This window comes from Microtus pennsylvanicus, chromosome 1, assembly GCF_037038515.1.
Source record: "Microtus pennsylvanicus isolate mMicPen1 chromosome 1, mMicPen1.hap1, whole genome shotgun sequence".
NCBI classification, from domain to species: Eukaryota; Metazoa; Chordata; class Mammalia; order Rodentia; family Cricetidae; genus Microtus; species Microtus pennsylvanicus.
The window spans coordinates 140,016,501-140,031,281 of NC_134579.1; the positions used below are offsets into that span (position 1 = coordinate 140,016,501).

Below are 14,781 nucleotides of genomic sequence, written 5' to 3' on the forward strand. Positions count from 1 at the left end.
GGCCCTAGTTCCCGAAGTTCAGAAGTCGAGTCCCGATCCCCCTGCAGGACATCAGCGTCCAAGGCTCCTCACCCCAGGATCCAGGCTCGTAGTGACTCCCTCTCCGGATGCACCTGGGGCCCCAACGCCTCCGTTCCTCCCCGGGAGGAGATCCCCGGAGGTTGCCAGTCTCCTCCACGGCTCTGCGCTGGGCACTGCGACTTGCGCCGCGAAACAGGTGGCTGGAAGGAGGGAGGAGAGAGAGGCCGCCCCGTCCCCCTCCCCAGCAGCCCGGAAGTGGAGGGGGGTACAACAGGTCGGACAGCTCACCAGGGAGGAGGGAGCCAGCAGTCTGCCCCGCCCGCAGCCCAGGCACCCGGCCATCCCGGCCCCTCCGGCCCCACCCAGCGAGAGCCCAGCGCCCAGACCTCCCACTCAGCCTCCCGTGCCCCCATTCCTGTGCCCCTGGAGGGCCGGGCGTCTTGGCCACCTGTATATAGCAGCCTCCCTAAGGCCAAGACCCAGGAAATCCTCAAAGGAAGATAGGAATGAAGATGGGGCCCTCCCCTATAATAAGCCCTTTGGAAGGGCCCTGACCGGTTTAGGGAGCCGGACAAGGGGAGGGGGGGGGTATCCCGAGCTGAGTCAGCCCAGAGACAGACTGTGCCCCACAAGCACACAGTTTACTATGGGGGTGGAGAGCAGAGGTTTAAGGTCACAGTCAGACCCTTTCCTTTCTGGACAGAAACAGGAAAATACCTGGCAAGCAAAACCCGATTGTCAGACATCAAGAGCTGTGCAAAATATTTGACACACCTTAGCGTCCTCTAACAGTCCATAGAAAAAGAGACGGATTAGTCTCCGTTTTACGGCTGTGGGAAACTGAGGCTGCGGGAAACAAACGCACCAAGGATCGACAACCGTTCTAAACGATTTTTAAATTTTATTTATTGTCTTTGTGTAGGCAATAGTACAGACACACAAATACCACCTCATATACATTGGAGGTCATAGGACAACTCTGGGAAGCACTTTCCTTCTACCATGGGAGCCGAGAGCCTCCACACTCTCAGCTATCTCGATGGCCCACAGGTTACTACTCACTTTGTCTCTCAAAAATATGTATTCATAACTATTGGGCAAACTGTCACTCCAAGCCAGGAAGCACCTCAGAGATCATTCCAGATGATAGGGACAGTAACAGTGACAGGTGTAGGGAGTTGGTCATGTAGGCAGAGAGCCAGGTGTCATGCGCGTGGATTTATCCGTTCATTGAAACATCCCGTTGTTATTATTTCCATTTTACAGTTCAGGAAGCTGCAGGGTGGCCTGGGACTCCCAGAGGGAGAGGCTCACACAAAATTATGTGCTGTGATGCACGGCCATGAGGGTACCTCCCTACATCAGTGTGTGCACCTCTCTCTCTCTCTCTCTCTCTCCCTGATCTTCAGGGACTCCCTAGACTTCCATCTCTGCCTCCATCACCTTGACCGCTGCTGTCTCTTTCTCCTTTCACTTTGTGTATGGCCGTTTAGTCTACATGTATGTGTATGGCCGTTTAGTCTACATGTATGTCTATGTATGGCCGTTTAGTCTACATGTATGTATATGGCCGTTCAGTCTACATGTATGTCTGTGTATGGCCGTTTAGTCTACATGTATGTCTGTGTATGACCGTTTAGTCTACATGTATGTGTATGGCCATTCAGTCTACATGTATGTCTGTGTATGGCCGTTCAGTCTACATGTATGTCTGTGTATGGCCGTTCAGTCTACATGTATGTCTGTGTATGACCGTTTAGTCTACATGTATGTCTGTGTATGACCGTTCAGTCTACATGTATGTCTGTGTATGGCCGTTTAGTCTACATGTATGTCTGTGTATGACCGTTTAGTCTACATGTATGTGTATGGCCGTTTAGTCTACATGTATGTCTGTGTATGACCGTTTAGTCTACATGTATGTCTGTGTATGACCGTTCAGTCTACATGTATGTCTGTGTATGACCGTTCAGTCTACATGTATGTCTGTGTATGGCCGTTTAGTCTACATGTATGTCTGTGTATGACCGTTTAGTCTACATGTATGTGTATGGCCGTTTAGTCTACATGTATGTCTGTGTATGACCGTTTAGTCTACATGTATGTCTGTGTATGGCCGTTCAGTCTACATGTATGTCTGTGTATGGCCGTTCAGTCTACATGTATGTCTGTGTATGGCCGTTCAGTCTACATGTATGTCTGTGTATGGCCATTCAGTCTACATGTATGTCTGTGTATGGCTGTTCAGTCTACATGTATGTCTGTGTATGGCCGTTCAGTCTACATGTATGTCTGTGTATGGCCGTTCAGTCTACATGTATGTCTGTGCACCATGTGCACATCCAGTGCCCAGAGAGGCCAGGTCTCCTGGAGCTGGCGTTACAGATGGTTGTGAGCTGCTGAATGGAACCCAGGTCTTCTGCAAGAGCACCCAGTGCTCTTAACCACTGAGATCTCTCCAGCCCCCCCTTCTTTCTTTTCTTCTCTTCTCTCTCTCTTTTTTTCTCTCTCTCAGATAGGATCTTACATAGCCCAGGCTGGTCTCCAACTCACCATGATCACTAGGTGGTTGATAACCTTGAACTTCTGACCCTCCTGCCTCCAGCTCCCAAGTTCAGGGATTACAGGTCTGCACCACATTGCCTGGATTATGCAATGCTGAGGATGGAACACAGAACTCTGTACATGCTAGGCAAGCGTTCTACCAACGGTGCCACAACACAGTCTACTGCTGGCTTTTGAAGGGATTCATCTGAAAACATAATTCCTCCCCGCAAGAAAACAAGCAGAACCCAGATTCCTGGCAAAAACAAAGTAAAGTTTATTTAAGAAGCTCAAGTAGCAGTGAGATAGGGGTAGGAGAGAAGAGAGGCTCCGGGGTGAAGCCCCTCCTCTCACCCACCTAGTGCAACGATTATGAGCAGCTGGCTGGGACGAGTCAGGAAGGTGGCATCTGAACCCCACAGCGCATGTTTGCTGGAACAGCAAAGTCTGAAAAGAAACCTCAAATGATTCTGAAAACGCAGGAATGACTCATGTCTCACAGAGACCCAGAAGTGCTCAGGGCTCTTTTGAGGGACTACAGTTCTAATCCTCAGTCCTTCCCTTCAGACCCCAGCCTCCTCCCTCAGACCCAGGGGTCCAGGCCCAGCCCTCCTCCCTCAGACCCAGAGGTTCAGGCCCAGCCCTCCTCCCTCAGACCCAGAGGTTCAGGCCCAGCCCTCCTCCCTCAGATCCAGGGGTCCAGGCCCAGCCGCCTCCTTCAGACCCAGGGGTCCAGGCCCAGCCCTCCTCTCAGTTCATGGAGTTCAGGATCCTACCCCCTCAGATCCTCGGATTCACACCCCCAATCACTTTCCTCAGACCCTGGGTAAACTCACCTATCTGCTGTGGCTTGGGCAAGTTCAGATTGTCCATGACCTTAATAAACTCCTCACAGGTGAGGGTGAGCCGTGGGTTCAGAGTCCGTTCCTCCTCCACAGTAGAAACTGTGAGCCCTGTCGGCCATAGGGGAGGTGAAGAAAAGTAACCAGGGTCCAATACCTTGGGTGACTCAGAACTACATTTCCCAGGAGGCCACCCAAGCCTGAGACGAACTGGCCCTTTCCTGAATGGTTCTACGACACTGTCCCGCCTCTCTTCAGGCACTATGGGAAATGTAGTTCCCCCGCACTCTAGGAGGACGTCCCCGGAAAACCTATGCCCTGCAGATGTATCTTATTGTTTTACATCCACACAGCACGCCCACGCACATAATCTTCTGAGCCACAGGAATTTCTGGGTTCTGTAGCCTCCGTGCCTCATGAGGACAACAGGCAGAGGGTATTCCCCTGCCTTAAGCGACAGAGGCCTGTCATGGCCTCTGGCAAGCCCTCACCGTGGTAATCGTGAGCCGGGTAGATTAGACAGTTGCCTGGAAGCGTGAAGATCTTTTCATGCACAGAGTGGTACAAAGTCCTAGCACAACCTGAGGAAAGAAAACTCGGAAGTCAGAGAGTCGCAGGGACAAGAGGAGCCCTCGACCCCCTTCTTCCAGAGAAGGGCAGGGAAGATGGAGGAATTATGGCTAAACCCTCTCCCTCATCTCCTGCCTAGAAAGCCCGTGTTTCAGAAACACAGAGAAGGAAGGGCATTCTAGGGGCTGGAACACCATATATGAAGAACCGATGACCGGTGAGAAATTCATAGGGATAATTTGTGATTCGGTAAGGTCGCACCGAGAGACTATGAAGTACCAGGGGTTGTGACACCCTCCCTGGGGAGGTGAAGGAAGAGCTCTGGGCCAGCAAGGTGGACATGGGGACAAGGGGAAGATTGACTCTAGGATTTAGATACAGAGTGCTGAGTCCTGGGCTGGAGGGAGGCTTCGGGAGTTCAAATCCCCAGAACCCAAAGCAGGGTGTGGGCCATGCTCCTGTAACTCCAGCTCTGTAGGCAGCAGAGGCAGGGGGACCACTGAGAAGACCTGGCTGCCAGCCCAGGTCCTCGAGACAAGGTGAAGCATACAGACAGGGCATCTGACATCTGTCCTGGCCTATGAGCATACCTCCAGCCACACACAAGTGCACATATACCACACACAGATATACAAAAAATTTCTGAGTCCTCAGTGACTAGGTAAAAGGGAGGTTAGGAGTCACAAGCCAATCTAACTGCCGCCTAAAGCTAAACCCCAAAAGTTACCTGGCCCCCTAATAATTAGACAATACACAGTAACAACACTGGTGTGTGTTTGGGTATGTGTGTGCGCACGCATGTTCTATGTTACCCAAAATGACCTTAGACTTTTTTTTTTAATTTTATGTGCATTAGTATTTTGCCATGGGTTTCTGGTCTCCTTGGAACTGGAGTTACAAACAGTTGTGAGCTAGCTGCCACATGGGTGCTGGGATTGAACCCGGGTCCTCTGGAAGAGCACTCAGTGCTCTTAACCATTGGGCCATCTCTCCAGCCCCAACCTTATACTCTCAATCCTTCTGCCTCCACCTCCTGAGTGCTGGGATTTAGAGTACAGTTCAGCTTTGCAGCTGATGAAGTATGAGTATTGCATCTACCCACTGCTCGAGCTACACAGCCCCGCGACACATTCATGCATTTATTCTTGTGGCTGCATTTTTTTTTTGAGACAGGGTCTCTCTACAGAGCCCTGACCGTCCTGGAACCAGGACCAGTTGGCCTCAAACATGCAAAGATCCTATTCTTAACATTCTCACACACACCCACACTGAGATCCTGGGCTGGAGAAAGGAGTTGGTCACCTTGTTGGAAGTCTGTTCGTCCACACCCTCGGATCAGCAGGGCATCTCCAGTGAAGGCCATGCTCTGGTCATCCAGGACAAAGGTAACACAGCCTGGGGTGTGGCCAGGGCTGGCCCGAGTCTCCAAGGCCTAGCAGGGATGCAATGCAGAGAGACAGTCACCAGCAAGCTTCACCAGTCGCCCCTAAAGCCCCATCCACCTGAGAGAAACAGCCGAACAAAGGACTGCAGCAACCATTTGGTTTAAAGTTAATCTGAAGACTGGGCATGGTGGCAAACACATTAAACAGCGGTCCTCAGGAGGTGGGGGCAGGAAGAACTGATGTGGTTCACGGCCAACCTGAGCCATGACAGGACCCTGTCTTGGGGGAGGGATCAATTTGAATCAGTCAATCAATCTTTCTTTCTTTCTTTCTTTCTTTCTTTCTTTCTTTCTTTCTTTCTTTTCTTCCTTCCTTCCTTCCTTCCTTCCTTCCTTCCTTCCTTCCTTCCTTCCTTCCTTCCTTCCTTCCTTCCTTCCCTCTCTTTGACAGGATCTCCTGTATCCAGGGTGGAATCAAGCTTGCTATGAGATCAATGATGACCTTATCTTCCAGACTTCCTGCCTTCATCTCCCAGCTCTGGGCTTGCGGGTTTGCTCCACCAGGCTTAGTTTATACAGTGCTGGGGATGGAATCCAGGGCTTTGTAGGTTTTTGTTTTGTTTTGTTTGCCAAGTGTTTTGGCAGCTGAATGAGACACATCATCAACCCAGACAGAAGCTCTGAAGAACAAAAATACCCCAGATGGGTTCCCAAGATAGTCAGATAGCCAGAGGCGTGCATTTGTAACAGGCTTATACCACAGGGGTCATACACTCAAAAAAGAGAATTATTATTATGCATCTCAATAAGAAAATAGAAAAATAAACACCAGGCTGGGGATATAGCTCAGCAGGCTGTGCACACACAGGCTGTGGGTTGGGCATGCAGCACTACCAGAAAACAAAGACTAAATTAGCATTGAGAGGCTCGCTGATGGACAGGGGAGAAGACTGTGGGTAAAGGTGCTTACTGCCAAGCCTGAGGACCTGAGTTCTAAGCCCGGGACCACATGACGGTAGGAGAGAACTGGCTCCCTCAAATTATCCTCTGACCTCTATATTTATGTCATGGTACATGCACACATATGCAAATGAATGTGATAAAAACTGAGTGCTGTTGTTGGAAAGAAACTTACTGGTATTTCAAAAATGCTTGATATAGTTACAAATAAAGTTTACTATCCAATGGGTGCAAAAGACGGGTTATAAAGCCACTTCTACAGTGAGATCCTTGTGCTGGGTAGCAGATGCCTATAATCCTATTACTAGGGAAACTGAGGCAGAAGGAGCACAAGTTTGAAACTAGTCTAAGCTGCAAAGTTCCAGGCTCCCTGAGCTCCGAGGGAGACCCTGCCTGAAAGGAAAAAGCGGTGCTCTTGGTAAAACAAAAAGTTACCAGCTGAACGTGTACTCTATTCTGTTGCTTTTCTTGGTGGTGTTTTGAGACAAGATCTTCCTAGGTAGCCCAGGCTGGCCTTGAATTCATGGGTCTTCCTGCCTTGGCCTCCCAAGAGTGGGAATTACAGGCATGTGCCACCCTCTTCTCTTCTGTTGGCTGATGGCTTCTAAGGGTCTCAGGCCATCACAGCAGAGGCATGGTGGCTTGGGCATGTAGCAGGGACTCCTAATACAATGGACCATTAGGCCCTGATTCTTTCTCTTCCTGGCTCCCTGATGCAGACTCCCTGTCATGATAGCCTCCCTCCGCCTGGGTTCACTGCCAGCTCTTTGCAGACTGGACCTTGAAAATGCTGAGCAAAGGTCCTTGCTTCTTTTTTAAAACATTTAAAATTGTACTTTATTCACTGTGTGTGTATGCACACATGTGTTCTTGTATGTGAGCATTGCTGTGTGTGTGTGTCTGTGTGCATATATGCCATGGCTTGTGACTGTTGGACAGATGGCGCTGGTTCTTGAACTCCACCCCGTGGGTCCCAGAGTAAACTCTTGTCATCGGAGTGGGCAGCAAGCACCCCCTACCCGCGGAGCCACCTCACTGGCCCACATCTATCTATGTTTACGTTGGGAGCTGGAGAAATGGAATCACACCACTCTTGCCTGGGACCAGAGTTCTATTGCAAGCACCCAAGTCAACCACGTTACAACCACGTTGACACTCCAGTTCCAGGAGATCTAACACCCTCTTCTGGTCTCTAAGGGTACCTGACATGAGTACATCCTGATATGTGAGCACACGCGCACACACACTCACACACACTCATACACATATATACACAATTAAAAATAAGTATTTTCATGATATTTGTCATAGACATTTTGACACAGTGACAGAAAATTAACAGCCAAAGAATTCAACATGGGAGTACACGGTAAGAATTCAACATGGGAGTACACGGTAAGAATTCAACATGGGAGTACACGGTAAGAATTCAACATGGGAGTACACGGTAAGAATTCAACATGGGAGTACACGGTAAGAATTCAACATGGGAGTACACGGTAAGAATTCAACATGGGAGTACACGGTAAGAATTCAACATGGGACTACACGGTAAGAATTCAACATGGGAGTACACGGTAAGAATTCAACATGGGAGTACACGGTAAGAATTCAACATGGGAGTACACGGTAAGAATTCAACATGGGACTACACGGTAAGAATTCAACATGGGAGTACACAGTAAGAATTCAACATGGGAGTACACGGTAAGAACTTAACATGGGAGTACACGGTAAGAACTTAACATGGGAGTACACGGTAAGAACTTAACATGGGAGTACACGGTAAGAACTTAACATGGAAGTACACGGTAAGAACTTAACATGGGAGTACACGGTAAGAACTTAACATGGGAGTACACGGTAAGAACTTAACATGGAAGTACACGGTAAGAACTTAACATGGGAGTACACGGTAAGAACTTAACATGGGAGTACACGGTAAGAACTTAACATGGGAGTACACGGTAAGAACTTAACATGGAAGTGCACTGTAATAAAACTTGGAAGAACAAGTCCAGCATGGTGGCTCAGGCCTACAAACCCAGCACTTAGGAGTCAGGGTTCAAGATTACCCTCTACTGTACGGTGGATTAGGGGCCAGCCTGGGCTACATGAACTTTGTCTCAAAACAAGACAAAAAACTTCTGAGAATTAAATGTCTACAAATGAGAGCAGCAAGCTGGATCCCTGAATCAAGGGGCTTGCGGCCATGCCTGATGACTGGAGTTTGACCCCTGGGATCCACCAGGTAGAAAGAAAGCTAACTCCTACACAGGAACTGTAGCATGTGCGTGCCGCCCCCACTCCATCTAGACAGCCTGCAGGTGAGCTGCAGGGCTGAGGGTGTCCAGTTAATAACACCCACGTGAGTGGCTGTGTCAAAATTAGGCTAGTCTGATAAAAGACATTTGGAGGCTTTTCTTCTTTTTCTCCAGGCACTGGAATGCTTAGAATAGTTCTGGCATGATTGTTTTCCATAAGTATGGAGTGATTCTCTCATGTGCTTTACAAGAGCTATTTTCTACACATTCATTTTTCACAACTATTTGTAGGCGGGGAAATGGTGCTGAGAACTGAATGCAGAGCCCTGACTTTGCCAGGCAGGGGCTCTACCACTGAGCCACACCCTCAGCTCCTCACTGGGGGATTCTAGGCAGGGGCTCTACCACTGAGCCACACCCCAGCCCCTCACTGGGGGATTCTAGGCAGGGGCTCTACCACTGAGCCACACCCTCAGCCCCTCACTGGGGGATTCTAGGCAGGGGCTCTACTACTGAGCCAACACCAGCCCCTCACTGGGGAATTCTAGGCAGGGGCTCTACCACTGAGCCACACCCAAGCCCCTCACTGGGGGATTCTAGACAGGGGCTCTATCACTGAGCCACACCTCAGCCCCTCACTGGGGGATTCTAGGTAGGGGCTCTACCACTGATCTATATCCTCAGCCCTCTTAACTTATTTGTTCAGTTTTCTTTTTACAGAGTCTCATGCAGCCAGGAAGCCTCAAAATTACGCAGTAGGCCAGACAGGCCTTGAATTTGCAACCCTTCTGCCTCAGCATGCAGAACAGCTGGGATTACAGATCTCCCACGTCTTTTAAGATGTTCCCATGGCCACCGTGACAACCAAATGACAATTATTCCTATTGCTTCCCAAGGTTTCCTGAGACCCTGTTCAAATGCACCCTTCCTCCACCCTGTCCCCAGCCGAGCCCTGGCCTGCTTCCTGTGTCTCTTGATGACTCTATAACTCAGCTGTTCTAGAGTTTTATGTAAATAGATCAAAATAGTTATAAACAAAACAAAATTGTTGGAAGCCGATGGCCTAGTTCCTAATCTCAAATCTATCAGCTCTTAGGGCCTATCTGATTATTTGCAAAATATACATAAATGTCATTCCCAGCCTCTTGAAATGCTACAAAGATTAAACTGCTTCATGGATAAACAATTGGTGCTTTACAGTAAAAACAAGAAAAGGGGGCTGGAGAGATGGCTCAGCAGTTCAGAGCAAGTCCTGTCTCTGGAAGAGGACCCTGGTTCACTTCCCAGCACCCACAATGTGGCTGACACCCCCTGTAACTCCAGGCATACACACGATGCATATACATATGTATAGGCAAACAGTCTCAGAATTTTTGTTACTGTTGTTTCGCTTTTGGAGATGGGGTTTCTCTGTGTAGACCTGCCTGTCCTGGAACTCACTCTGTAGACCAGGCTGACCTCAAACTCAGAGATTTGCCTGCCTCTGCCTCCTGAGTGCTGGGATTAAAGAGGTACACCGCTACCACTCAGCAAAATAAATATATACTTTATAATTTTTAAAGTAATACGTAAGACACTGGGCATAGTGTTGTAACCTTATCATCTCAGCACTCCAAAGTAGGTGGATTACAGGCTTAAGGCTCAAGTGGACTGCTGAGTGAGTTCCAGGCCAGACTGAGCAATTTAGTGAGATTCTGTCTCAAAATGAAAAGTAGGGGCTGGCGACGGCTCAGCAGTTAAGGACACTGAATACTCTTGCAGAGGACCCAGGTTCAACTTCCAGAACCACTCATGACGGCTTTCAACCACACATACGTAATTCCAGTTTCAGGGGATTCAACACCCTTTTCTGCCTCCTTGGCAGGCACTCATGTGGATGGAGGACATACATACATGGAAGCAAAACACTCATACACATTTTTAAAATGTCATTTTAACATATAATGGTAAGGCTGGGGACTTAGCTCCGTGGAAGAGCACTTGCCTACAGAGACTGAGATCCTGGTCAATCCCATCACTGGAAAAAAGTTGTGGATGGTGTTCACCTACAGAAGACAGCCCCCACTCTTTGTGAAACTCGCTGACTGATGAAGCTCCCAGAATATCCCGGAAGAGTACTGCCGGCCTAGCAACAGCTGGCCAGAGGCCGTCCTAACCCATCCATCCATCAGCAATGCCTCTTTCTTTCCAGGACGCATAAAACACGGGATATTATGTACAACCAGACTCTCCCAGGCACCATTGGCCTCGCAGTTCACGCAGCCTGCACTGCCCCCTAGCGGTCAGCCAGCTCCAGGCGCCAGGTCCTCTGGCCCCTTCTGCCTTCTCAAGTCCTAAGTGGTGTTGGCGCCCTCTGCGGTTCGTATGCCCTTAAATCTCATTTTTCCACTGTCGCCAAATGGCTCTGTGTCTCCATCAGCTACATTTCCTTTATTTAGTGATAAGATGGCTCAGTGGTTAAGAGCTCTTGCATAGGACCAAAGGTTGGTTCGCAGCAACGAGATGAAGGCTTACACCTGTCCTTAACTCCAGTTCCAGAGGATCCCACGCCCTCTTCTGGCCTCCACAGGAATGGGGCATGCACGCCTGTGTACTTACATGCACACAAAACACACAGAAACATAAAACAAAAATAATAAATTTTTAAAAAATAGGAGGCAGACAAGATGGCTCAGCAGATGGCTGCCAAGACCTAAGTTCAGTCCCCATTATCTACACTGTGAAAGGAAAAAAAAACTGAGTTCCAAGAGCTGGCTGTCCTCTAACATCCATACATGAACCCGGCACATACACACAATAAATAAATTATGTAAATTTTAATTAAAAGGACTAATGATAGCAACTAAAGAAAGAAGACTAAAGATGTAGCTCAGAGATGCAATGCTTGCCTACAATCTCCCAGTGAGGGCTGAGGTGTGACTTGGTGGAGCCCCTGCCTAGAATCCCCCAGTGAGGGCTGAGGTGTGGCTCAGTGGTAGAGCCCCTGCCTAGAATCCCCCAGTGAGGGGCTGGGAGTGTGGCTCAGTGGTAGAGCCCCTGCCTAGAATCCCCCAGTGAGGGGCTGGGGTGTGGCTCAGTGGTAGAGCCCCTGCCTAGAATCCCCCAGTGAGGGCTGAGGTGTGGCTCAGTGGTAGAGCACCTGCCTAGAATCCCCCAGTGAGGGGCTGGGGGTGTGGCTCAGTGGTAGAGCCCCTGCCTAGAATCCCCCAGTGAGGGGCTGGGAGTGTGGCTCAGTGGTAGAGCCCCTGCCTAGAATCCCCCAGTGAGGGCTGGGGTGTGGCTCAGTGGTAGGGCACCTGCCTAGAATCCCCCAGTGAGGGGCTGGGGTGTGGCTCAGTGGTAGGGCACCTGCCTAGAATCCCCCAGTGAGGGGCTGGGGTGTGGCTCAGTGGTAGAGCCCCTGCCTAGAATCCCCCAGTGAGGGGCTGGGGTGTGGCTCAGTGGTAGGGCACCTGCCTAGAATCCCCCAGTGAGGGGCTGGGGTGTGGCTCAGTGGTAGGGCACCTGCCTAGAATCCCCCAGTGAGGGGCTGGGGACATGGCTCAGTGGTAGGGCACCTGCCTAGACTGTTTATGGCCCTGGTTCCATCCCAGCACTGTAAGAGACAGATAGCACCCGGCAGTTTGACTAGCATGGCGATTCCTTGGAACTGAGTGCAACTTCTGCCCGGGGACTTGTGCAAACAAGAACATCAGCACCACCATCCCCTTGATGGAAGCCAAGGATAGCCATCCAGGGGAGCAGGAATATGCAAACTGTGGGATCTACGTCAGGGGGTGGCCGTGGGGGCGGGAACCGAATTGGACTGAACGCCCTGTTTTAAGTCCTATCATCTGAGAGGACTCTTGGCTAGAACAACAAGCATGGTCACGCCTGGGAGGCCAGCAAGGCGGAGGTGAAGGCAGGAGGATTACATCAGGAGTTCAAGGTCCATCCTGGCAATACAACAACAAATCCAAAGTCAGCCTGCCCGCACTACTACGGGAGACTCTGTTAGGAGAAGAAGCCAGGAGGGATGGATTTTAGCACAGGTGAAGGAAGCTGAGACAAGATCTCTGTGAGTTCCAAGCCCACTAGGGTCACATCAGGGGGTGGAACATTCTAAAACTCAAATTTTAGGAGCCATAAGTGAGGCTCTGGAGCTCACAGCCAGACTTCTATCTTGTTTGTGCCAACGGCTTTCACACACCACAAGAGAGGCAGGTCACCAGAATGCATTCTCTGTGGCCTATAAAGATCAGACTAACTATAATCATTCACAGAAGTTGGCCAGGCCTGACTATATAACCATGAGAAATAAATAATTTAAATTCAGAAGGCAGAGGCAGAGGAATCTCTGTGAGTTTGAGGTTAGCCTGGACTAAACAGTGGATTCTAGGCTAACCAGAGCTAACCTGCCTCAAACCAACAACAAAAACAACAACTACAGACACAAGAGGAAGGAGGAAGACAGACTCTGTGTAGTTCTTATCTTTGGTTTGGAGAAAGGGATACTTTCTGCTGCCCAGGCAAGCCTGGTACTTGCTAGTAGCTCAGGCTGCTCACAAGATTAAGACTTTTCTGCATCTCCCGAGCTAGGATTAGAGCATTCATCACCGGGCCTGTAATTCCCCAAAAGTTGAATGCCAAGTGAAACTTGGTGATTGTGCAAGTCAGGATGGTCCCTGGGCAAAGGGATCGGCGGCCAGGAAGAGCAGAGAGGCCTGTGGGGTCATGAGGATGCTCTGTGTAGGGATACGGGAGGATGGAACCCAAGAGTAAACATATAAGAACACAAGCAATTTGTACAAGTACAGTGTGTTCACACTTCACCTCATTTTATATAACACAATTTGTTGTTTTGTTTTAGAGCTTGAAACAATCTCATGTCTTTCTTTGAATGTTTTTATTACGTTTTATTTACTATTGTTGTGAAGGAATGTGCATGCCATAGGGGGCAGAGGACAGTTTGTGGGAGTGGAGCCCCAGGTTGGCCTTGAGTTCATCATCCTGATTGTCCTGCCTCCACCTCCCAAGTGCTGGGACCACGGGCTTGTACCACTACTCCCAGCTATCATTACACTCTTTTTTTTTCCCCCAAGACAAGGTTTCTCTATATAACAGTCCCAGCTGTCTTGGAGCTCGCTCTATAGACTAGTCAGGCCTCGAACTCACATAGCTCCATCTGTGTCTGTCTCCCGAATGCTGGGATTAAAGGTGTCTACCACCAACACCTGGCTATAATTCAACTTTTAAAGAGGGCAGAAAACATAAGAGTCAGGAAAAACAGACCCGTAAGATCTGTAAAGAATTCATGCCTACTAAGCCCCACACTAACTGGCACTGACACAGCTGTAGGGTCCTGGGACCTTCACACAGTGCAGGCAGCACTGCAACTGGATCCCACAAAAGTCCATCCAAGAACCTTGGCAGTAGCACCCCCTCAACGGTCCCAAAGTGGAATGGCCATCGCCTGACCAGGGCATAAGTAAAATATGGTGGGTGGATCATGTGCCAGACTGTCGTTCAACAATCAAGAGAATGAAGTACCAACGGGGGCCTGGACATGAATGAGCCCTGACAACACACTGAAAACAGAAGCCGGCCTGAAAGACCACAAGTTCTATGTGATACACAGACAGGAAACTTCAGGCAGACAGAAAGGACAATAAAATAGAATAAAAACAATTTACCGGTCAAGCATAATGGCATAAATACCTGAAGTTGTAGCAACTAGGGAGGTGGGGGGCTGGAGGATTAGTTCAAGGCCTGCCTGGTGTGTGGAGTGAGTTCAAGGTCGACTTGGGAAAGTTCCTTCTCCCAAAATAAAAAGACTGGGGTGTGGCTCAGTGGTAGAGCCCCTGCCTAGAATCCCCCAGTGAGGGCTGGGGTGTGGCTCAGTGGTAGAGCCCCTGCCTAGAATCCCCCAGTGAGGGGCTGGGATGTGGCTCAGTGGTAGAGCTCCTGCCTAGAATCCCCCAGTGAGGGTGGAGGACAGGAGTAGAGTGTTTCCCTAGCAAAAATCAGACCCTCGGTTTTATTCCCTGTACTGGGGGAAATGTTGCCTAAAGGTTAGGTGTTGTGGTACAGCCAATCCTAACAACTGAAGGGTTGAGGCAGAAGAAATGACAAGTTCAAGGCCAGCCTAGGCTACAGAGCAATATAAAAAAAAGAAGGAAAGATTTATCCAAGGCTGGGAAGAAGAAGAGGGCGGCTT

The 14,781-nt window shown here is 49.5% G+C and overlaps 1 protein-coding gene across 1 annotated transcript in view; it reads right to left on the reverse strand.

Moving 5' to 3' along the window:
• Window positions 1-2,818: 2,818 nt before the first annotated feature.
• Ethe1 (ETHE1 persulfide dioxygenase) overlaps window positions 2,819-14,781 on the reverse strand; it is a 15,375-nt gene continuing 3,412 nt past the window's right edge. Inside the window, exons 4-7 of the mRNA XM_075989544.1 lie at window positions 5,280-5,409; window positions 3,899-3,988; window positions 3,402-3,518; window positions 2,819-3,012 (exon numbers count right to left, since the gene is read on the reverse strand). Of these exons, the coding sequence (XP_075845659.1) occupies window positions 2,960-3,012; window positions 3,402-3,518; window positions 3,899-3,988; window positions 5,280-5,409 (390 nt within the window). The 3' untranslated portion in view covers window positions 2,819-2,959. The remainder of the gene's footprint in view (window positions 3,013-3,401; window positions 3,519-3,898; window positions 3,989-5,279; window positions 5,410-14,781) is intronic.